The sequence below is a fragment of the Cololabis saira genome, chromosome 9 (genome assembly GCF_033807715.1).
Source record: "Cololabis saira isolate AMF1-May2022 chromosome 9, fColSai1.1, whole genome shotgun sequence".
NCBI lineage: Eukaryota > Metazoa > Chordata > Actinopteri > Beloniformes > Belonidae > Cololabis > Cololabis saira.
Genome location: NC_084595.1, coordinates 14053825 through 14076974, shown reverse-complemented (window position 1 = coordinate 14076974; position 23150 = coordinate 14053825). Strand labels below are relative to the sequence as shown.

Below are 23150 nucleotides of genomic sequence, written 5' to 3'. Positions count from 1 at the left end.
AAGCCAGATCTATCATATACATATCAAAGATGGGGGAGACTCTCCATGCTGCACCATCACATATCAGCATATCTGAGGATATGGAGGGTAGGGGTGAGGTTCAGCGTCTTTAACTAGGAGCTTATTCTGCACCATGGAGAGGAGACGCAGCCAACGATGTTGAAAACTTCGTTCCTGGTGTTGAACTGTAACAGGAAGTATCCTCAACTCTCAAAAAATCTAGTGAAAAGAGAGCAGCATGGTGGCAAAAATTCTTCTCTCTCTTAATGTCAGGCGGGATTATTCCTCCTCCCTACCGATGTCTCTCAAAGCCAAAACAGGATGGATGAATTGAAGTTATTCAGAAAGAGTTTTTTCTGAGATGGTGAAATTTTACATCAAACTGGAATCAGAAGCAAAGACGAGCCGTGAGATTCACCTTGAGTCCTGGAGGTCCCGGTAAGCCCATGATGCCGGCGGGGCCCATATCCCCCTGCAAACAGCACAAACGCACGTCACACATCTAAAACTACTAGAAGCAGCGCTCGTCATGTGGTACACTTTAGGCAGTCGCAGTTTTTACACGCTGATCTTTCTTATAATGCAGCTGGACGGTGTCACGAGGAATAACGATGCTTCACATCTGCTGCAAACGTGTCATAAAACAAAGCAGCATTTTCTGATCAGAGAGACGTGGATTAGGTGTTCGAGAGTTTTAATTACACTTCAGAAACGCGTTTAGAAAAACGAGCAACTTTCCACCAGGAAAGAAAAACAGGCAAAGACATTTTGAAGGACGAAGAAAGTGGACAGACCACTAGATGCAAATGAAGGACAGAACAACACTCACAATGAGACCGTTAACTCCGCACGGGCCAGGAGCTCCCAGCTCGCCCTGAGTGAGAGGAAGAGGAGAAGTGATGAGAGATGAAGGTTCATCACAGTCAGATGGGAGCATGACCCTCCAGGGATTCTCTTGATGGGCTACACTCAGCATTTATATCTTTGCAAACGATCCATGTCTTTCCTACAGTCCTGCAAACCAAATGAGTAACTTGGCAGGCAGAGCGGCTTGTTGTCCCGACGATCCCCTCCCCGCCACATGCCATGCCTGCATCTCCTCCGAGCTGTGGACACAGCGAGGCCTTCCTGGTGCCTGTCACCCGTCTTTGCATGAGGAGAGATGCATTTGGCCTCTTCCCTCGAGAAGGAGAGGAAATGAAACCTGGAGGCGTCTCGAGAACACTGACCTCGTCCGTCACTGGAAGCCAGGGCCAAAGTGGAAAGAGGAGCGAAGGGTGAAAGTGCTGCTGCCGTCTTCACGTCAGTGTTAAAGCAGCACAATGTAACTTTCAGCTTTTGTTGCGTTTGGCGGCTCCTTTGGACAAAAGCGGTAGTGCTTTACCAGAAAGAACACTACATTTCCCATGAGCATCAGCGCGTACTGCCGGAAAGATCCTGTCCCCGTTGCGTGCATTTGTTTTGATAATGAAATAAGACGGGACGGACTTTCAAAACTACTTTTCTGTTTTTTTAGCGGTCGTTTGCAGGATGGATAGCGAAGAGGTAATGTATCTATTTTTGGCTAAACAATAAAATATGACGATGTTGAAAATCACTAAGTTCAATTTGGTTTTATTAGTGAAGTCACCCCCGCCCCCCTGTCCTGTTTCAGCACAGGGGGGTATAATAATGCGCCTCCTCCGATAAAACTTTTATTTTCTTCTGTTTTTTCACTGCTTCGGCCATGATACCAGCTTCTCCTGAGCTCTGCACTCCACGCCCCGCCCATTTTCGTCTCAACTACGAATTAGGAAGGAGGGGGAAGTGACGTATGTGCCGTAAAGCAGTCAAAGCCGTAAAAATGTGTAGTTTTTTAGTGTGGCAGGGTTCCTACCATGCACCTCAAAGTTACATAGTGCCAGTGGAGGCGATACAGACCCCTCAGATCATGACAGAGGTGTCATTAAACCTGTTGGAAGTTGATGTACCATCACAATGACTCTGGAAATATTAGATTAAGGTGGAAAAGTTACATAGTGCTGCTTTAATTATGAAACACCAGCGAGCGAATGACTGCAAGGATTCGGTCTTGGATAGGAATGAAACTGTTGCAGAGCAATAGGCAAGCGAGCTCTGCGAGCACTTTTACTTTTCATCAGCAATGTTCACCTGGAATCACGCGGAAAAACAAACCGCAGCCGTCCTTTGACCTGCTTCTGTTTTTACAAATTCTGCTGCATTTCTGTATTAAATATGCAAACTAATGGATATTATATGATGACCACGTGTTAAAATCTGATGAGTCTGTCAGGTGTGATGCCGTGCACACAGAGAAGGGGGTCATTGTGCCAACTATGCTAAATCTCAGGTTTCTTCCTTGTCGGCTTCTGGTCTCTTTGGTGGCGTGGTTGTGCCCTCCCTCCTCCACTGTAGTTGCAGTTCAGGTAAAGCCTTGTTTTCACTTTGCACACACACACACAATTAAACAGACATACACACCTGTGTAATTGCTACATGCTCATCCCACAGTTTTGGGGACATATAATGGCAGTAGTCCTGATCTAGTTTTAGGGACCTGGGGCCGGATTCACAAAACATTCTTAAGAAAAAAAATCTTCTTAAGTGTATTTTTTTTCTTAAGTTCAGTCTTAAGAAGAAAAAAGAGAAGAAGTCATATTCTCCAAAAAAGTTCTCAAGTATTTTCTCAAATTTCTTCTTAAGTTTCTTAAGAAAAAACTTAAGAATAAATGGTATTCTTGAAATAAAAGTTCTCAAATTTGTTCTTGACTTTTTTCTTAACTTTAAGACAACCTTGACCTGTCTTCAAATTTCTTATGTGAAAGGGAAGACTCTAATATCACCTTTTTCAACACAAGTTTAGACTAGTAGGTCATAGTTTGAGGATATACTTTGTAATTAATTACACAAAGAGCCTGTTAACTGTTTGTTAGCATGTTAGTTAGCGTGGTAGTTAATTATTATTAATTTTCCCCAATAGTATTTTTTTTCGCACATTAATCTCATCCACCATAACCTCAAGCTCCTGCCTTGAAAAGTTCCTACATCTCTTTTTCTCCTTCTCCATGTTTAGTGAGTGACTGACGGTTAAGACGCAAACTACCTGTATAAATGTTGTTGGCGCGTGCAATGCGATTACATATTTTAAGAAGTTCTTAAGTAGGAAAAATAAGAAATTCGTAAGAAAGGACAGTCCTTAAGACGGTTCTTAAGAAAATATTGAGGAATTGCACTTAAAGGTATTAAAAGGTATTATTGTGACATCATTTTTAACATGCTTTTAACACTATTAAAAGTCTTGGCCAACATCCCTCAAATGTGTCTAAAAGAGTGTAACAAGAAAAACTTCACTCTAGTACTCCATTCCTGGCTTTTTATGACAGTGTTTTTTTGCGCCGTGAAAAACGCTTCAATTTCCCCCTTTCCTGTCAATAATTGCGCCGCTCCTCCTCCAAACCTCCTCCAGCCCACCCATACGCTCACAGCGGCGTTGGAGAGTTAAGCCGGGAACGACAGGCGAAGCATGCACGGAAAAGCAGCAGGGAGAAGCAGTCCACAGCAAACAATCATAAAAATAAAGGCATGCAAGCAGCTGTGTTCCCTTATCTTAAGTCCAGTCAGTGGCCGCGGGTCTTCTTAGCAGTTTTCCTCCGGTGACGAGAACAAAAGAGGCTCTAAACAGCTCCGTGTTAAGCCTGATTTATGGTTGCGCGTTAAATCGACGCAGAGCCTACGCCGTAGGGTTCAGCGTACGGTGCGCGTCGCCGCGTAACCCTACGCCGTAGGCTCTACGTCGGTGTAACGCGGAACCATAAATCAGCCTTTATGGTGCGCTGGAGAGGAGAGGAGGCAGGGAGCTGGGTGGAGGGGGCGGTGATTTAGCGGGTCTATACGTAACGAACCGCCACCAAACCAGATGCGCCGTTTTTGCACAGTTATGCGGAAAATCCCAGAAAGCACACAATACACTGAATGTTAAAAGTTTGTTGTTTTTTGGGTGTAATTGATGTGAAGACACCCAACAAAACACAAAAAATCAAGAAAAATGTGTTTTTCATGTCACAATACCTTTAAGAACTTTCTTATGAACTTCTTAATTTTAGATCTTAAGACATTCTTAAGATCGTTCTTAAGAACATATTGGTGAATCCGGCCCCTGGAATGGTTGCCGTTTGTGTCTCTGCCTGTTCCCTTTTCTGTTTGTTTGTTTTCTCTCTTGCAGATTCCAAAGGCTTCATACTTGCAGTGGACCCCCCTCCCCTCATACAATGATGAGTAAACTGGCTTATAGGCTTCTGGCCTGTTATTGCTGGTACAAAACAAAAAAAAAACATGCTAAATCTGCGCAGAGGTCGACTTCATCTCACTTACTGGGTTCCCGTCAGGGCCAGGAGGTCCCCGCTCCCCAAAGTCACCAGGAAACCCCTGATGGCACAGAGAAACAGGATGGTCATGCAATCAGAGGGGGAATTGAGTCAAACGATCACGCTCACACTGTCAAAATGCCCATTTGAATGTTGGATGTGCTGGCTATCACATGGTTTATCTGCCAAACACCAGGGATCAACAGAGTGTTTCCTAAAACAGAAGTTTGCAGAGTAAAGCTGAGCAAATCCCCTCAAATACACGGCTCCTTCATTCCCAGGAGACCGGCTGGAAATTCCATGCCTGAGTGTTTCCAAGTGACGAGTGTGTGTGTGTGTGTGTGTGTGTGTGTGTGTGTGTGTGTGTGTGTGTGTGTGTGTGTGTGTGTGTGTGTGTGTGTGTGTGTGTGTGTGTGTGTGTGTGTGTGTGTGTGTGCACGCACCGGCACGGGAGCAGTCAGCCGCCCGTGAACCGAACCCCCAGGACTTGCCTAAATGGATGAATAAAGCTACTTGGCCCAGGAACTGCTGACTGCGTCTTTTCTTGCTTCGCTCGGCGCTTGTAACTCCATTATAGCGGCAGAACGAGAGGTGTGATGCAGCCGCGAGGCTACGCGCTCATCATGTGCCTGTCAGCGTGCCAAGGTCAGCGCGCAACCTGCCGTGCGTCACGACTCACACTTTCCTACGGGAGACGAGTGCTGCGGAGTGGCGGGCTATCGACGGCCAAACGGCCAAAGATCTCCGTCTTTCTCTGTCTGAAGACAGACGGGAGAAGAAAACGGGTGGAAGAGCTCAGGAGATGTTTCTGTGGCCAACGGCTCCTTTACAATGTTACTCAAATGTACCTAAAGCGGTGCAACACGAGCCCCAAAGCAAATGTGGAAAAGTTTGCCTCACTCCAAAAACACCAATAACTCGTCAGCCTGGAACAAGAACAAGTCTTCCATCTCATATTTTCACATCCACTTTTTACTTTGAGATTCAAGCAACCAAGGTTTTCCTCACAAGATAAATTGCATCTTTTTGGCTGACAAAGGGGGGGAGAAGATAGATGTCATAAATTACAAAAAGTCAGTGCTTTATTTACTTTTGGCATCTTGTGAAAGATTTAATTTGTCTTGTTGGAGAAAAGCATCAGAAACCTTTTGGCTGCCTGTCTTTTACTGGTGTATTGCTGAGTCAGGACAGGCGGTCTAACCGACGTCACCGTTCACCACAGAGGAAGAAAAACTGCTTGCTCATGAAGCTTGCTCCTGGACCTCAGAGTATGTAGCTGACCGTATTACATAACAACATTTAAAATATCATGTACGGGCAGGCTGAGGACATGGGAAATCTCTCATTTATACCGTTGGTTGTGTGAACTATCAGGGTTTTCCATGTCAGTCTGGAAAGATGGGAAATGTACTTCACGGCGCCAACGATGGCAGACTTCCCCGGTGTGAGGGGTAGAGCTCCCAGAGGGCCAAAACCACCGCTGACATGTACCATTAACATGTCCTCCTAATACACAACACAGTAATACGCACACGGCCCACAGTACGACGCTTCCTAATCAATGCCAGCAAGTTCATCACGGGTCCTCAAACGTGCACCAACTTTAATGAAGTCAGTGGTTCCTGATTTTTAAAAAGAACGTTGTTTTCTCTTAGTCCCAGAGGGAGTAATTCCCTGGAAACGTGCACATGCATGATGCACACGGCTCAGAGGGACTGACGTCTTCCACATGTTCACCAACACACGCCAGAGAAGGTTCACAGTCACGGCCTTCACCAGAACACCAGAGTCCGGGCAGCACAAACGCCGTCACGCTCATCAAGTTGCATTAAAAATGTTGTCTGAGAAGTATGTTGAGAGAAAACTTTACCGGCCTACCCATCTTGCCCTTCTTCCCACGAACGCCAGGAATTCCCTAGAAACAGAGAGGGAGACAAAAAAGAAGAGATGGAGAGGTGGATAAGGCGCTAGAAGAGAGGAAAACCTGTCTAAATGCAAAACTTGAAGCCTGATGATCCAGTAGTATAGATATAGATATAGATAGATATATAGATTAAAAGACTGACTGATTGATTGATATCTTTAATTTCGAACATAAGCACAAAAAATAAATAAATAAAACAGCAGAACAATAAATCAAAACAAAAAATGTATAAACACATAAAAAATAACAATAATAATCACTAAATAATAAATGTACCATCGTAAACAAAGTAGAAGAGTATTAATAAATATAATAGCGAATGTGTTATGCTCGAAAAAGGAGTGGGAAGAAGCAAAAAACGTATGAACTCAATACTATATTTTTTTCAGTTCAGCCCTCGTCATTAAATATGAAAGAAAAGAAAAACCTTGACATAGTTAAAGGTTGCACAAATTAATAGTAAGAGTTTTATAAATATAAATTCAGGTATATGGTGATAAAAATCAGCCAAATCAAAAGCACCAGAGGAGCTGCTGCTGCGTGACTCCCGATGCAAAGCTGCTTCGTCACTTAGATCAAAATCAGTCTTCTCTAGTTTGAAAAACCTGCTAATTACGTCCTGAGAAAAGTGGGGCTTTTGTTTTGATCCATGGGAGTTTGAATTATGGATGTGTTTAAGTAAATTTAGATCCGTCTTCCAGACTTCAGCATTATCCAGGAGAGTAAAGGGCTTGTGGTGCCGAGCTTGGCCCGATGCCGTCTACAAGGCTCCATAAACAAGCACGAAGCTCAAACTGCTGATACGGTGAAACGTCCCCCAAGCTATCTCATTACTCAAACAATGAAATGTATTTTTATTTCATCATTTGAGCCCGTCACAGCGCAGCTCTTCAGGGGTTTACTGTCAAAGGCACCGATACTCACTCTCTCGCCATCGGGACCAGGAAACCCAAAAACCCCGGGAATGCCGATGTGACCCTGGGAAGATGAATAAAATATGGAGAGGAGAAAGCAATAAGCCTCACACAGAAAGATATGGAAAAAAGAGAAGCAGGAGACACTGATGCTGAGGAAAGATGGCCGACATTGTCCAGGACTGTTACACGTCGATATCACCACACAGCTTTGATGGGTTAGTGGGGGGGGGGGGGTCACAGCAGGGAGGTCTGGAAGAGCCAAGCCTTGAAGCAAGTGTATATGCCCATGGACTGCATGGTGCTGGCTTCCACGATGTAGTCCAAGGGCACATACCCTCGCATCAGGGATCTCTGAAGATCAGAACCTGCCCATAACAGGAACAACGACGCCGCCTGAATGCATCACAGGTTCCCTCTGCTGACACGGAGCTTCACGATACTGGAACTCAGAGACTTCACGGAGAGAACCATCGTCATCGTGTTGGGTACCCACCCTGGTCAGGGGGGCGTTTCACAGCTCATTCAAGAAGAGAAAGTTCAACGGTGTTATCATACAGTAAAAGAAACATCCCTCCCTCCTCCGTGGCTGCCAAAGGGAGAGAGAGGACTCGGCAAGAATATAAAATACAGACCGATGCAGAAAAATGTCTGTGCAGTATTTACTCATTTGTTTCAGACATACTGTAGAACCTTGATAAAGCTTGCCAATATCTACTTACCCTAACTCCTTTTGGTCCCGTTCTGCCTACAGGCCCCGGGAGACCCTAAAGTAAAAGACAATAAATCACATTTATGTTGGTACAATCAGACGCATGGCTGTTTTGTTTTGTCTCATCTGACCCGCAAAAAGAGTACATTTACAACTACTCTCCATAAAATCTTAATTCTCCAGAATCGTTTTGTAAAACTTGCATCTGGATCTGTCTGGGATGCTTCTGCTGCTCCCTTATTTAAAAATCTACAGATCCTTACTATTTATGACATCAACAGTTACCAAATATGCATTTTTCCTCAGAAGAAAATGTTCCTGAGCACTTTAGGTCATACTTTGCTACAAACTCTCAATTTCATTCCTACTCGGCAGGCCCTCGCCCTACATCCGCCGAAATGTCTGGAATCTAGAAGCCAATTTTTGTTTAGGTTTAGAGGTGTCAAAGTCTGGAATAGTTGGTACCATATTGCAAACAATTGTAGGTCCCTATCCATTTTCAAAAGTCGCTCAAGAGAGCATTTAATTCATCAATGTAGTCAAGAAAGCTCTTGCTTTTCCCACTGTTAATGTTTCTTTTGTACTTCATAGTCTGTGTTGCCATTTGTTCATCATAATATTCATATTTTCATGATCATGTGATCATAGGTCTACAGTAATTTTTTATTTTCATTCATGTTCTGCATGCAATTTTTATGATTTATTATTTATTTTTATTTTATGATTTTGTATCCTCATAACTTTATTGTTAAATGTTATTAGGTGGGGGCTCCTCATAAGCCTACTGACTTGCTCGCTCCTCCCTGCACAGTTTATTTTAACTGCACTTATTTGTGTGATGTTATTTTTTATTGTATGTGCTAAATAAAATAAACTAAACTAATCAAATCAAAACACTGATACTTGGTAATAATCAAGAGCTGATGGTTTCACCCTAAACTGTGAATGGCACCGTGGCTGACATTTAAACAGTTAGTACTTCCACAGCGTTCACAGGTTCCTCCGAGACGCTGAGAGACGCTGATGCAGCGGGGCGGACGGCCCTCAGCGCAGCAGCTCCTCACAGCAAGCGTCTGGACACGGACTCCCGGCCCGGCCACTCTCAGCCTTCTAAGGGTAGGGGGTGCTAAAACCTAATCCATCACACGCCGCCCAGGGCCCGTGGGGATCAGGGTTGTGACACAGTAACCGTGCTCGGGACCTGGATCTGACCTCACCTCCAACATCCAGGGACTGAGAGCACGTTAAAAACGTGTCTCGCTGTTTCCGGAGTTTAATCTTGCTGAAAGCGAAAGTGTGAATGTGTTCAGAATAAACAGAGCCGCTCGAGCTCCCCAGCTTTACTTCTTCATGTTACTAAGAAGTGCGGCAGGGAGTCAAGGAGCAGGGAGGCTTGTTGGTACCCGGGGAGCTGTGAAATAAGTAACTCTGAGTCCTCATTCCTTTGGTTCATTACCGAGAATAGTTGTAATAACAACCTAAACATGTGTAGTTCTATCTTCAAGTTTAAGGAAATGTTTAAAGAAAATACTGTAAATAAATATAAAACACTATAATTACAAAGTATACTATCAAAAACATTCTATAATGTGAAACGTCAATTTTATATTTTGTCTTACTTATTTTTGTCTTCTTTATGTATTGTTGTTTCCACGGAGTAAAGCCAATGTCTCATATTTATGCTGATCATAAGAAAAAAGGGTAGGCACTATAAGCTACGGCTTCAGCCTACACCTTTTCAGCAAAAGAAATGTTGTTTTTTTTTTGCATTTTTTTACCTTTTCATCTTGTTCTGCAAAAAAATGTGTGTACAAGACGAAATAAAGATTCATAAGCTTGCTGGTAAAACGTTTGACGTTTCAGTTCCTCACCAAAGTAGAGGAATCTATCGCCTGATTGGACCACAGGTGACAGTCATTGGATTTACAGAACACATTTTTGGGGCCCTGATGCTGACGTGTGTGTGTGTGTGTGTGTGTGTGTGTGTGTGTGTGTGTGTGTGTGTGTCCCTGCTCAATCAGCACTGCAACACTAGATTTACTGCACCTGCCTGCCAGGATAGCCTTTGGCCCCCGGACTTCCATCATCTCCCCGTTCACCCTGTGGAGACAAAGACGGTACAGAAGTCAGTGCAACAAGAGGAGAAGGCTGAAGGAGGGATGGGAAGGAAGAAAGGATGCAGGAAGAAACGCTCTTCAGGACAGAGCATCATTGAAGCACACATGGTTTCGGTTGCAGCCTCCCTGATCGTAGTAAGAGACGGCCGAGAGAGGCAGGAATAATGAAGTTTGTGAAGAAACAATGGTCAGTTGTTCCTACAAACACGTCTCCCAGAGTTTCAATAAAGGCTTTTTGTTTAGCCAAGTGAGTGTTGCCTTCAGGAAAGAGTAGTGAATGTAGTAAATGTTAATAGGATGCGGTCAGGCCACATGCTGCTGCAGCTGCAGTGGAGTAGTACATCAGTCATCATCATCATCATCATCATCATCGTCACGCATCCATGAGTCATGAAACCAAGCTAAATCCATCCCTTAGAGGGGAATGTTTAACATCACATGTACGGAAAAAACAGTGAAACTGAAACCAGCAGCGTAACTGTTGCCTTTAACACAGATACTTATTAAAACAGACGAATATAGTCGTGCATCTTTAAAACTGATCATTCGTTTAGAGAAACCAGTAATAACAGAAGTCATATTCAAACTTGTTAAGATTTTCTTCTTCAATTAAAATACTAATTTCTTGTTTGGATGCTCTGTTCCCCAAAAACATTCTGCTTATAATTTGAACAACTGTTACAAATAACCATGGCGACAAGAAATGTGTTCACAGACTGGAGCAGCTGGTTGAGCTCTCCAAATCCCCAGCAACGCTAAAAAAAATCCAGTTTTGGCGAAAGAGGAGAAGTGCATGAAGTAGAGTCAAACGTGTAGACCATTTCTCCTCTGAATTAATGCGGAAGCTGATGGAGACGAGGTGGCAGCGTGGGAATTAAGCACCACACTGCAGGTGTAGATATTGTGAGTGTAGACAGGATTAATAAAGTATTGTCCAGTTCAATCCTTGAAATATATGTCTTCAGCTACCATTAATCTGGCACACCTCCTGTCCAAAGGTGGTATTTCTAATGTTCCTGTCAGTCATGGATACCTTCACGGATATCAGAAAACATCCTAATAATGTCTATATGTGAATAATGTATTTTAAACTGTGCAGTGAGGTAAGTTTGTTGGTATAGCCCATTTCTTGTAAAAGATAATTCAAAGGACTTTACATAAAATCATTCAAATAAAATGCATCTAAAACAAATGAGATGCAAGAAATAAAGGTTACAGTGGACTGAGAGAGATTACTAATGGTAATATGTATATAAAAAGATTTTTAACCTTGACTTAATGCATATGAGTTTCACAAGTTCATTGTCATATGCTACAGTTAAGAGTGAACGTTAATAGAGCCCCTCAAACATCACAAATTACACACACAATTAAAAAAAGCACATAAACTATAAAATTGAAGTAGAATATAAAAGCACTTAAAATCAAATAAAGTTTAAATAGTGAATTGTGCAGCTCTGACCCCCCTCTGCAGAGCTTTGTAGCCCAGAGCATCACAACGTCGTATCAGACCGCACCCCAGTCTGCAGAGCACCACTATTCCATAGTCTGTGGGCGGGTTTGGCCTTTAGGTTGGGTTTAGGTTGGGTGTGGCGGCAACGAAGATGTGACGTGAGCCTTGATGTGATAACAACAAAGTAGTGTTGTTTTTGGCAGCCTGTTTAAATTCTAGTTTTAGTCTAGTCTTTGGATCAAGCTAACATTTTAGTTTGTATTAGTTTTAGTCACGTTCAAACTCCTTTTAGTCGTGTCAAGTTTCAGTCGACTAAAAGTCTGAGCATTTTAGTCTTATTTTAGTCAGAATTGTCCAGGACCATTTTAGTCTAGTTTTAGTCACAGATTGTATTTAGCCAAACTCCTTTTAAGGATAAGGATAATCTTTATTGTCTCTCTTGAGAGAAATTTGTCTTGGACAATTTTACAATTCAAAAAAGATTTATCTTGTTATTATATTATTGTTACGTTATAGACTCAAGAATACATTCATTCCAGATACAGAAGACTCTAATTTGAGTTTACAACATGATTACTTTTCTGCATTTCTCCATATCTTTTTCTTTTTCGAAGACACATTGGGTTTTCTTTTCAACATCTATGTAGGAAAGTGTATCCAAAGATGGTTCTTCTTGTTTTTAATTGACGTGAACCTAGAGCTCTGCGTTAACTTTGCAGCTGCATCTTCTGGATCTGATTCCCCGCGGGCCGCGACTGGGATGGAGGACGTGACGTCACCCAGCAGAACTAAACCAGAGGAAACTACTGAAAACATGGAGATTAAGGATCTTTGTTTTAACATTTCGTCTCGTCTCGTTTTGGTCAATGAAAATGAAAACACATTTTAGCATAGTTTTTATTTTGTAATCTACATTTTAGTCCTGTTTTTATTCGTCGATGATACTGCATTAGATATTAATTATTGTTATCGTTACATGACCATTATTTTCATCGCGTCTCGTCTCGTTTTCCTCAGGTGATAAAGGTTCGTTGACCTGGATGGAGTTACGGCGTTGACGAAAGCAACTTTACAATGGAGGTGAGTGGACCTGGGAGAAGTCTGAGAATCTCTGCGGATTTCATCCAGTACGAGAGCTTCCCGCCTGTTTCAGTATTTGGACACGTCTGCTCGATGGATCTGAAAAAGACGGCCGTCCTCCTCCAACAGAACTTCAGTCCCATTCTCTCGCTCACTCCACTAGTATGTGGTGCTCGAGCCGCCGTAGCAGGCTTCCACCTTTTTCCTGTACGCTCTCTTGGCTTCCCATTTCTCTTGCTTTCCTGAGTGCATACCAGGCTTTCCTGCACTCGCAGGCATCTCCAGATTTGAGGACAGATGTCCTCGCTCTGAAAGAAGCACGCAGCACCCTGAGGACCCAACCAGAGGCCTAACCTGCTAACCAGACCAAACATCATGTGCCCTAGGTGGCGTAGCGCCACCTAGTGGCTCTTTAGGAAGTCAGCCGTCTATTGATATTAGGATGCTTGCTATCGGTTGGCTCTCAACACCTGATCAGGGTCGTAGTCCAGTAGGGTCGCCACCCGTCCCTTAAAATACGGAATCTTTACGTAATTGGGAATTAAAAGTTGCGTTCCGTATTTAACCAATACGGACATATATTATGCTCTTATTTATTGATGTCATAATATTCAGGTGAAGGTCGGAAAATGTGAATATATTGCAAAACTATAGTCGTAATAAATTCAACTAAAGGTGAAACAAATATATTATTTCCCACTACATTCAAACTGAGATATTTCAAGCCTTTATTTGTTTTTATAATTTTGATAATTATGGCTCACAGTTTATGAAAACCCCAAATAAAAAATCTCAAAAAATGTAAATAACCTATTTTATGAAATCAATAAACAATTCAATCATCAAAATTATGACAAATAAAAGGTTTAACATATCTTGCTTTGCATGTAATGAGACTATGTAATATATTAGTTTCACCTTTTAAGTTGAATTATTGAAATAAATTAACTCTTACTCTTACTACTCTTACTTGGTTGGCTGTCTGTACAGTCATGCAAGTTCAATGCTATTAAAGCACTTTAAACTTGAAATCAAAGCATTTAGTTTTTTCATATAAAATAAATACACATCTATGCAGTTTAGAAGTTTTGGGGATGTCCCTTTTTTTTGGCGCCTGCGCTGCTGAAATCGGGCGTCCCTTATTTCTATTTCTGAAAGGTTGCAACCCTATACTCCAGAGCAGCCATGTTGTTTCCTCTGTGATCGATCGCATGGCCTTGAGCCTCGGAGAAGCTTTACACACAACTACGTTAAGATAAGTATCAGTGAGGATTTCTTGGTTTTATATTGTATTTCTGAACATGTGTGGGATCATTTCCATGCAGCAAACTGTGTAAAACAATCGTTGCCACAAGTTCACCGTGTTCATGTCAAACTAAAAGCATCTTCCTTCGTTGTAACTTCAGTGTCACAGATTTATGGTGTTGTAAGAACGCTATGAGACAAAGATTTACGAGTAAACGGACTTCTACGCCGGAGTCGTTAACTCCTTCAGTGCCAGTTTGCGTCTGCTTAGCTATCTTCGTGTACAGTTACACACACGCTGGACACAATATCACGTTTAGGCAACAGAAAAGTGTGTTTCAGGTCCAGAGAGTACTGGAAGAGAGAGGAAAGCTGGGTTTTCTTTCTGTGCTCTGCAAATTCCTCTGCAGATATGAGATGGGGTCTGGACTCTGGAAAGAAGGGGGAGGAGGAGGAGGAGAAGGAGCGGGAGGATGTGCTGAGGAGTGACCTATGACGTCCAAACTATTTAGCCCACTTTCACCTCTGCCAGAAAACTCTCGCCTTTTTCCCACCGATACTGCAGAAGTGCGTGTCTCAGATGTCTGGATCCTCCGTGTCGACACCATCACTGCTTCTTTAAACATGTCTCTGTGTTAGCATTTCTTCAGGCCAGTCAGCCCCCCCACCCCCGTCGTCTCTTGCTCTGCAACTATAAATGGGAGGACACGCCGGAGTCCTCACTGGTAACAAATGATGCTCTCCGTGTGTTTATTCCCCCGACGATAAGACCAAGCATTGTGTTTCCTATCCGTCATGACATAACGTACAATACTGTACAAAAGTACAATGTGGTGGCTCAAAAAATGTTTTCAGAAATTCTCAGCAGCTGTTTAACTTTATGAAAAGTGCAGTGCATGCAAAAAATGAAGTAAAAAAAAAATGACATGATGAAACGTTAGCCTGTAAACCATCTCCAGCCTTCCTTGGTAAACTTCTCCAGTGTTTTTCTTGGATTATTGATGGCAGAGAAAACTCCCTGGAAAAACTGTGCGCCTGCCAGGACATCTGTTGAAGAACTAACTTCCTTCTTGTCAATGAAGACCGTTCTTCACAGGTCCGGGTGTGTATTTGTGTGCATTACGGCTGCAGAGGGAATTCAGCCTGGGTCCAAACTTAAATGTCTGAACATAGAAGACATGTTTTCTTCCTTTAAGACGGGGGGCAGGGGGGCAGTCCTCGAGCACCGGTGTCCTGCAGGTTTGAGATGTTTCCCTGCTTCAACCCACCCTGATACAGATCGCTGTGTCACCAACAGACTTGTGCAGAGCATTGATGACGAGCTGATGATGGCTATTAATTAGAATCAGGTGTGCTGGTGCAACGAAACATCTTAAACACGCAGAAAGCGGCCCCTCGGGGACTGTAGCTGGATTTCAGTGGGGAAAAGTACTCACAGGTTCCCCTGGGAGCCCAGCAGGACCGGGGTGGCCTCTCTGTCCCTGTTGACAGAGAAGAAAACACAAATTAAACATTTGATGATAATTTTGAGAAAGTACCGTGCAGCATCTTATCACAAAATACAGAAAAGTGTAGCTCGCTCAGAGTTCTGTGTGAACCGTTACCTCTGAAACGTTTAACAGAGTTTCATGTAATTAGTCTTGCCTATGTAGTTTAACCAGAGGTGTCAAAAGTATTCACATTCATTACTCAGGTAGAAGTATAGATACTAGAGTTTAAAAATACTCCTGTAGAAGTTGAAGTATCAACTCAAGTTTTTTACTCAAGTAAAAGTATAAAAGTACTGGTTTCAAAACTACTTAAAGTATAAAAGTAAAAGTAATGTAAGGGGGGAAAATCCATTAAGGACAAAAGACATTGAAAATGAATGCATCTTAGTATAATGCAAATATATTAAAGAACCATATATGTGTACTATTGAGCATTAACATGTGTTTCAGAGAGCAGGAGATATGATGACTAGTTGCCTATAAGTATTGTAATGGTGCAAAAAGTCAAACTTCAGAGGCATGTTATCATTTATCCTAACCTTTATTGGAATGTACATCCAAGTTTAGTTGCAGGAATCTGAGGGAACGGATGTAAGAACAAAACTGGACAAGAACATCTGAAACAACCACAACCAAATTCACTCTATCTGGATGGAGCAATTTAACTGGATAGTTTTTTTTTTAAAGGCCGAAATGAAATAGAGTAACGAGGCTGTTTTTAAAATGTAAGGAGTAAAAAGTACAGATAATTGCGTGAAAATGTAAGGAGTAAAAGTAAAAAATCGTCTGAAAAATAATTACTCCAGTGAAGTATAGATAACCAAAATTTCTACTTAAGTAAGGTAACAAAGTATATGTACTTCGTTACTTGACACCTCTGAGTTTAACAAAAAACACTTAAGTGCTTTCATGTTGTATCTATGTCATCATTTACTGAGGAAAAGGATGAAGCCTGATACATTCAGTCTCTTCCACAGCTCAGATCTCATCAGATCTGTACCGGGTACCAGCTGGAGTACAAAGGCTCTATATTAGTATTGGAATTGTGTAACTGTCTGCAAGTCAACATTTAAATCAAATGTGGATTTAAATCCCAGATAAATACACAATCACCATCTGTGATTGTAACTGTTGTCAAATATCTACACTGGCATTTCTTTTCGTTTTTGAGATGCTGTGACTGGAAGAAAATTCTGACATCATCATAATCATGTCTGAATTCATTCTTGGAGGATATTTATGTAATGATCCATTTATTTTGATTTCATAAAATCATGTCAAACAATTTCCCAGCTACAAGTGTAGAACTGTTTACACATAAAAGCTTCAAAAAAAATTATAATGGAATCTGGCAAGGTTAGTTAAAAAAGAAAAAGCAAATGTAATAGCTTTGAAACCAAAACAACACGTATCAGCAGTGCTGCTTAACTCTGAATAAAACAGCCCAGCAGAACGATGCAGGTTTCTCTTCCTCGTTGCTGCACGTTGCTGCTCGCCGCTCCTGCTTTTCTAATCACTCAGACCACCGCACTCCCACAAAACAATTCCACACTATTGGACATTAATAACAGCAGTAAACCAATTAGGCAGTAACACCTGAAACCCCGAGGGATAAGTGATGGTCACTGAGCGTGCCAGCTGCTTACCAAAGATATTCACTCTGTCACCACCGGGGCCAACAGCAGCGCGGATAAAGTCGTGTAAAGTCATTTCTGAAGGATGAACAAGTCTGTTCTCTCAAGTGTAAAGTCATTAGCCACCAGCTGTGTTGGCCTGTCAGCGGCAGAGCCAGTAAACAACAGGCGCCGAAGGCTGAAATAAGCAGCATCAGTGTAAACAAACAAGTCTCCGCACAGAGAAGCCTCGAGCCTGCGAGTCAGTAGCCTGTAAACCAGAATTAACCTCTCCTTAATCAGATGATATTATCAAGCTGAAGCAGTTCAGAAGACCGTGATTAGTCTTCTTTCTGGTTGCATCTAACTGTTTTTGTACAAGCCAAACAAAAAGCTGTTTCTGGAAGGATGTTCGATAGAAACGTCATATTTCCCATAAAGAACTAGTTCCACAACTTAATGAGCAGATTTTATCCCAATTGACTGTTAAATAAGAAGCCGTGGCCAGAAACCAGCTTATCTTGGAACAGAATAGTCAGATACTTGTGCTGAATTGTGCTAAAACAAACAACCAAAACCTCCAGCTTTTTAGTATTTGCTTTCCTGGGAAAAGCCATCAAAACGAGGGTGGTATATTTTGATTGTTTTAATTTGTGCCTTCAGCTTTTGCTCAGTGGTTGTTATGCAATGTTGCTAAGAAAATAATCTATTTATTAGCATAATTATGCAAAACCCACCGAGCCAAATGCCATAAATCCTGGTGGAAAGTTGGTGCATGTTTGAAGGAAAAACATATTAAATCCTCATGTAGATATGAAGGGTTTTCATTAAAACTACAAACTACAGCGTTGGCCCTGGTGGGGGATGTCGTTTTTACTATGGTTTTTACTATCAGCTTCATTCAACACTTTATTTCAGCCATCTGGTGCTTATAATCAATACAATACAAAAGTTCTAGTTATAACAAAGCAACTTCTTCTGGATTTTCCCATTTAGGACTTCTGAAAGTGGATCATAAAGTTCCACAGAATGATTTCCATTGGACACCCTTCCTGACAGTGTCCGTGCCCGGGCTTGAGGCTGGCACGGTGAGATTGGCCCTCGTGGGGGGCAGTGGGGGATATTCAGCACACAACGCGGGTGGGGATCACGTTCCGGGTCGGGGGCCATTAACGCCTCCCACTACGCCACAGCTGCCCCGTCCTGAAAGCTCAAGACTAACGACTAAATATCTGATATTCTCTTTCTTCCACATCTGGAGCCTGATGAGGTCATGAACTGGAAACTGAGGCCTTGATTTGAATATTTAAATTAAGCCTGACTTTACTACCAACAGGACACAAAGTCACAAAGTTCAGCCCGCATTTCAGCTCTTACTCACAGAGTTTACTACAATATTTAAATGAAGTTTTGCACACCAGGCCAGACAGCGGGCCAGACAGCTGATCACCTTTGTGCATTAAACTTCCCGTGTGCAGTACATTGAATCAGGGCCGCCGCAAGGGGTGTGCAAACCGTGCGACCGCACAGGGCCTCGCGCCTCAAGGGGCCTCGCGCTATGGGCCGTTTTTTTTTTTTTTTCCTTCTTCCCTTCTTTCCCTTATAAATATCAACAGTCACGTTCCATTACAGACCTAAATGTGTACTAGTCTGTGCATATCAATAAATATATGTGCAGTGATGACGCGTGTCTGTTGTTCAATACAACTGTGTCTGACCAAGCGCAGACACAAGGTGCTCTGATCGAGACAGGTGGAGTTGGAACAAACTGTCACACAATGTCGAGAGAACGAGACAGATTCAGGAAATTTCCATCAGGGAATGAAAAAAGAAAAAAACTAAAGAAAATTGAAGAGTTTAATGCCTCTCGTTTGATACATTTGTTACAAAAATCACCGATCCGACCGGGTCTCAAGCAGCCGTGGGGCCCCGCGTCGAGGCAAGAGATGATGATGAGGCAGGGGAAGGTATCCAGTATTTTGCTAATTGGAGAGTTAAAATTGCGCATATAGACACCCAATGCGACCCGAAAAACCCCAAAATTTCAGGCAAGGGACCCCCCCGGCCATTTCGCACAGGCCCTCGCAAATCTCCCAGACGGCTCTGCATTGAATATAAGCTGCTTTTTTCCGTCTGCTGTTGCTGCTTCCTGTCCAGACCACCTCACACCTCACACCCCTCCTCTGCCCCAGCTCCTCCCACAGACTCTGTCTAAAGCCCCTCACACACTGAAAGTGGGAACTTTGCCAGTGCACTCTAATACTGATGGATTTGATTGATTTGCTTGTGCCAAACAGCCAGCCCGCCACAGTCAAAGTTCAGTCTAAAATGTGACCTCTGCGCGCTGTGGCATGTACCGACACAGCCAGCAGACATGGGGCATCCATCCAGGATGACAAATGAGCGGAAAACAAACACTAAACTGGTCACCGTGGAAACCAGGCTCCTGAACTCAGCGAGCCGGACTCATGTACCTACAGTACGTCTCCAACCTCCCGGCTGCTCCTCACATGCTTTCTCTCACAAGTAAGACGACTGCAGGGGCATGTTTATTAGCACGGGACGGACAGATCGTTCTTTCTGGCCATGTCGTATACAAACCAGACACTTCCAGCTGCCAAGTGTGCAGGGTTTTGGAAACTTGTTTTCCTTTGTACTCTGCCATTCTCCCGCCAACTAGCAAGCGGCACCAAGCGGTGAGCGCCGTGCCTGTTGCGTGCCGCGTGGGGGAGGCTGTTATTGTCATCGTTTGTGCTTTGCTTGGCGTCCGCATCCTCTGCCTTGAGCTTCCAGAGCAGCACTCCGGTGGTCAGAGAGCCCCAGACATGAGTCACACCTCCAAATATGAATTACTGCAAAAGCAAGCCAACGTCTACCTTTTTCCAGAGCGTACCTTGACTCTGGCCCTAACAGTAACTGGGAAGCGCTCCAGACCCGGCGCCACCCTGAACAAGATGAAGTGCGGAGAGAAAACGAACAGATTGATGGTTGTCTAAATCTTGTTGACAGAAGAGGGTCCAGGCCGAGGCTCGGGTCCAGTTTGAGAAAGCTTTAGCTGCACAATGGGAGTGGAAACTGATGAGGTCACTGAAGGACTAGCGCCGAGCCAGACTGACAGAGGGTGGAAGGTTAAATCCTGCTGACAGGAGGATGTCTCATCTTGATAAAAAGCCATCTTTTTTTTTTAGTTCAGTGTTTAATCTTCAGAGAAAATTACATCACAAAGACACATAATATATAACTGCTGAGAGAAGTAAGCAACAGAGATATAAAAACTCCTTTACCCAGACCGTGTACCTGAGTCCAATAAGTCTTCTGAAATGAGCACGGAGATAATTAATACTCAAAATGTTGCCCACATCTCCAGCAGCTGCTGGATGCAGATAGAAGCCAGATGCCGGCGCCCGGGCTCGCACAATAACTCTCCCAGTTGCTGTTGTACCGAGTTTCTGTCAACCATTTATTTATCTATTTATCTGCAGATGGGCCAGTATTTATTCTGCAAGTTGGGAATATTTGATAGGAAAGTAAATGAACAGAAAACGGCACAGCTACTAAAAAGTTATGCCTGGGTCATCAGAGCCGAGTAAAAACTGAAAAGAGGGGGAGGAGAAGGCTATTCCTGTTTATCTTTTGGTATAACGACAGCTTTCAAGGTTCTGAAAGTCTGTTATCCGACATGAACATGGTAAAGGAATGCATTCCTGATTAGCTGCCTTTTCTTATGAGGAGCAAATGAGCGTGACTCACAGCAGATCCCCTCTGCAGCCAGCAGCCGAGGTGACGCAGCAGCGGCGTCCGTCCTGATTTGTGTCAGCACCTGGCAATGCAGCTGCATCGTTTTCACATGAATCTCACTCCTTATTAGAAGACAAGAAACGTACTCCCGCCTGGCAAGCCAAATGCTTTCATCTCTCGTAAATCAGCGGCGTGCACAGGTACACGAATGTTTCAGAGCGAAGCTGAAAGAGCAAGGAGAAAAAAGTCCTGATGGCTGCACACCTCATAAAAATTGAGTGTTTCTCCACTTTGGCAAAAGTCATAACTGGCTGTGTTAAAGACACTCCGGTCCAGAACTGGTAATACTCTCCACAGTGTTTGGGTTTGACACACACTTACACGAGCCCCCTTCTTACTTTACACGGCAAACTACTGACTGTGTCCCAGGCAACGTTCCCATTACATCTTTACACACTTCCCACAGCGAGAGAGGCTTTTTCTGGCAGCGGGCCAGGGCCTCGGCAGAAAACTCAGCAGAAAGAGTCCGATCGAGCAGGTCGCTGTTTTACAGGCTGGGTAGACAGAAAGAAGGCAGACCTCATGATTCATCTGTGGCTTGTGGTGGAAATTTAGTGAAGTTCAGCAATCTACGGAGTTTTGGCTTTCTATGCCAGAAAATGAGAGTCGAGCGCAGCTGCGAGCAATGATGTGTCTGGTGGCCTTGAGCAGCGCCAAGCCCAGGGCCTTGTTTTTATTAGCTGCACACACAATGCATTTCACTGCTCTGAACTGGCTGTCAGCTTTTAATTGTGCTCAACTTTGTATGTTCCTAACGAGCAGTTATTAATCCTCTACTGTGTTGCTAAAATGAAATGATTAGTAAGACCGATACAATGGCTGTAAAATGTCTTGAGTATGACCGCACATGTGCCTCATGTGATGCCCACGTTTCCACCGTGTCACACGACACTGCGCTTTTATGTAGAACGGCCATTTTTAATGCTGGAGTCATTTATTCCTACAGATTTGAACCTGGTGATTGGTTCTCAACGGGATCGTTGACATGTACACAGAGCTGACAGACTGAGCTATCCACCACGTGCATGTAAAAACAAACAAATCATACTGATCATACTCACAGGGCTCCCCGGATAAGTTGAAATCACCAATGTTTGCAATCAATTTTTTAAGCCAAATAAAATCCAGCTTTTTTTGCATGAAATTTCCAAAGCAGCTGTCAGACCAGTGTACGATGCAGAGCCACATCCTGTTTGGTGTTTCTGGAGGAACATGTGTCTCTAAATGGACTAAATTCACTTTTGGTAAGATATGCAGGTTGACTAAAAACACCCCATGTAGCTTTCCCACCGAGCGCACGCTAACTTTTCCCTCGTAGCAGCGACTTGCTTATCATTTCATCATTTCTTTACAATTTGTTGTAGGATTGGTACATTTGGAGCATCTCTGCAGAAATCCTCAACATAGCAGCACTGATTTTGTTGATGACGTTGTCTTGTGACACATAAAAGCATCTTCTGGACATGTTTGATAAGTTTAACAATCCAATTGACCCTTTGTAAGCCTTCTGATTGGTTCCTGACTGACCAATCAGAAAAATCATTCTCCGTTGCTACAGATCAGAATATCCGGTTGGACCAAACAGCCGTCTCTCTCGTTCACATCGATGGAAAAAGCCTAGTTTTTACTTGCCTCGTATCGAAATTTAGATCACTGGATTCTTTTTTTAAACTTTGTATTAGTTAAAGGAACACTTGTAGTGCAGTGAGGGTGCAGCGTATTTTTATCCCCAAACTGGCAGAAATCCGATCCGTACTTCCAGATCAAAGACAGCAGGCTGCAACCCATAGCTACAACCGCGAAAGTGTTTATTTATTTATCTTAAAATGGTTAAGCGGCGTGTAAAAGTTGTAAAAGTGACACCTGCTACCCAGAGAGAATCACAGGAAAACATTTCATCCCAAAACCAACCGTAAATTACGAAAAATGTCTGCTTTGGATAAATGTGGACAGCCACACCTTCCACTTTGCTATCAGCTAAACTGATCAAAATATCTCATTTTCGCCCAAAACCTCAGTTTTTTAAACTCACCACACGGTACCTGAAGTGTTCCTTTTTATTTATATCTAGTTGCTGTTGATTTTCGTTGGCCCAATAATTAGAAATGAAGTGATGTTTTTACAATGGAAGTGGACCGGAGAGATGATAGTTTTGTCCGACCTAGCAACGGGGGCGGGGCTTGACAAAGGGTCAATTCTTATCAAAGTGAGGGTTTTGAAGGTTCACACAGACTTCCACCAAGAGCATGCTGGTGCAGATTCTCAGAAATCCGAGTCTTGGTAATCCAGAAAAGCTCGCCTGACGGGCCTCCTCGGGTTTCAGAACTGAGAAACTTCTTTGGATTAAAGGTGAAATGTGTTCAAGAACCTGCAGAATTAATCCGTGCAGATGCCTTCAATTCAGGCTCTTTGGGACAAAAATCAGAGTTCCACCTGAGCT

General features: G+C 43.0%; 1 protein-coding gene across 1 annotated transcript in view; it reads right to left on the bottom strand.

The window, feature by feature from the left end:
- Positions 1–23150, bottom strand: part of col27a1b (collagen, type XXVII, alpha 1b) — a 90914-nt gene that overhangs the window by 37085 nt on the left and 30679 nt on the right. Inside the window, exons 8-15 of the mRNA XM_061730524.1 lie at positions 15246–15290; positions 9961–10014; positions 7925–7969; positions 7213–7266; positions 6235–6279; positions 4372–4425; positions 830–874; positions 419–472 (exon numbers count right to left, since the gene is read on the bottom strand). Of these exons, the coding sequence (XP_061586508.1) occupies positions 419–472; positions 830–874; positions 4372–4425; positions 6235–6279; positions 7213–7266; positions 7925–7969; positions 9961–10014; positions 15246–15290 (396 nt within the window). The remainder of the gene's footprint in view (positions 1–418; positions 473–829; positions 875–4371; positions 4426–6234; positions 6280–7212; positions 7267–7924; positions 7970–9960; positions 10015–15245; positions 15291–23150) is intronic.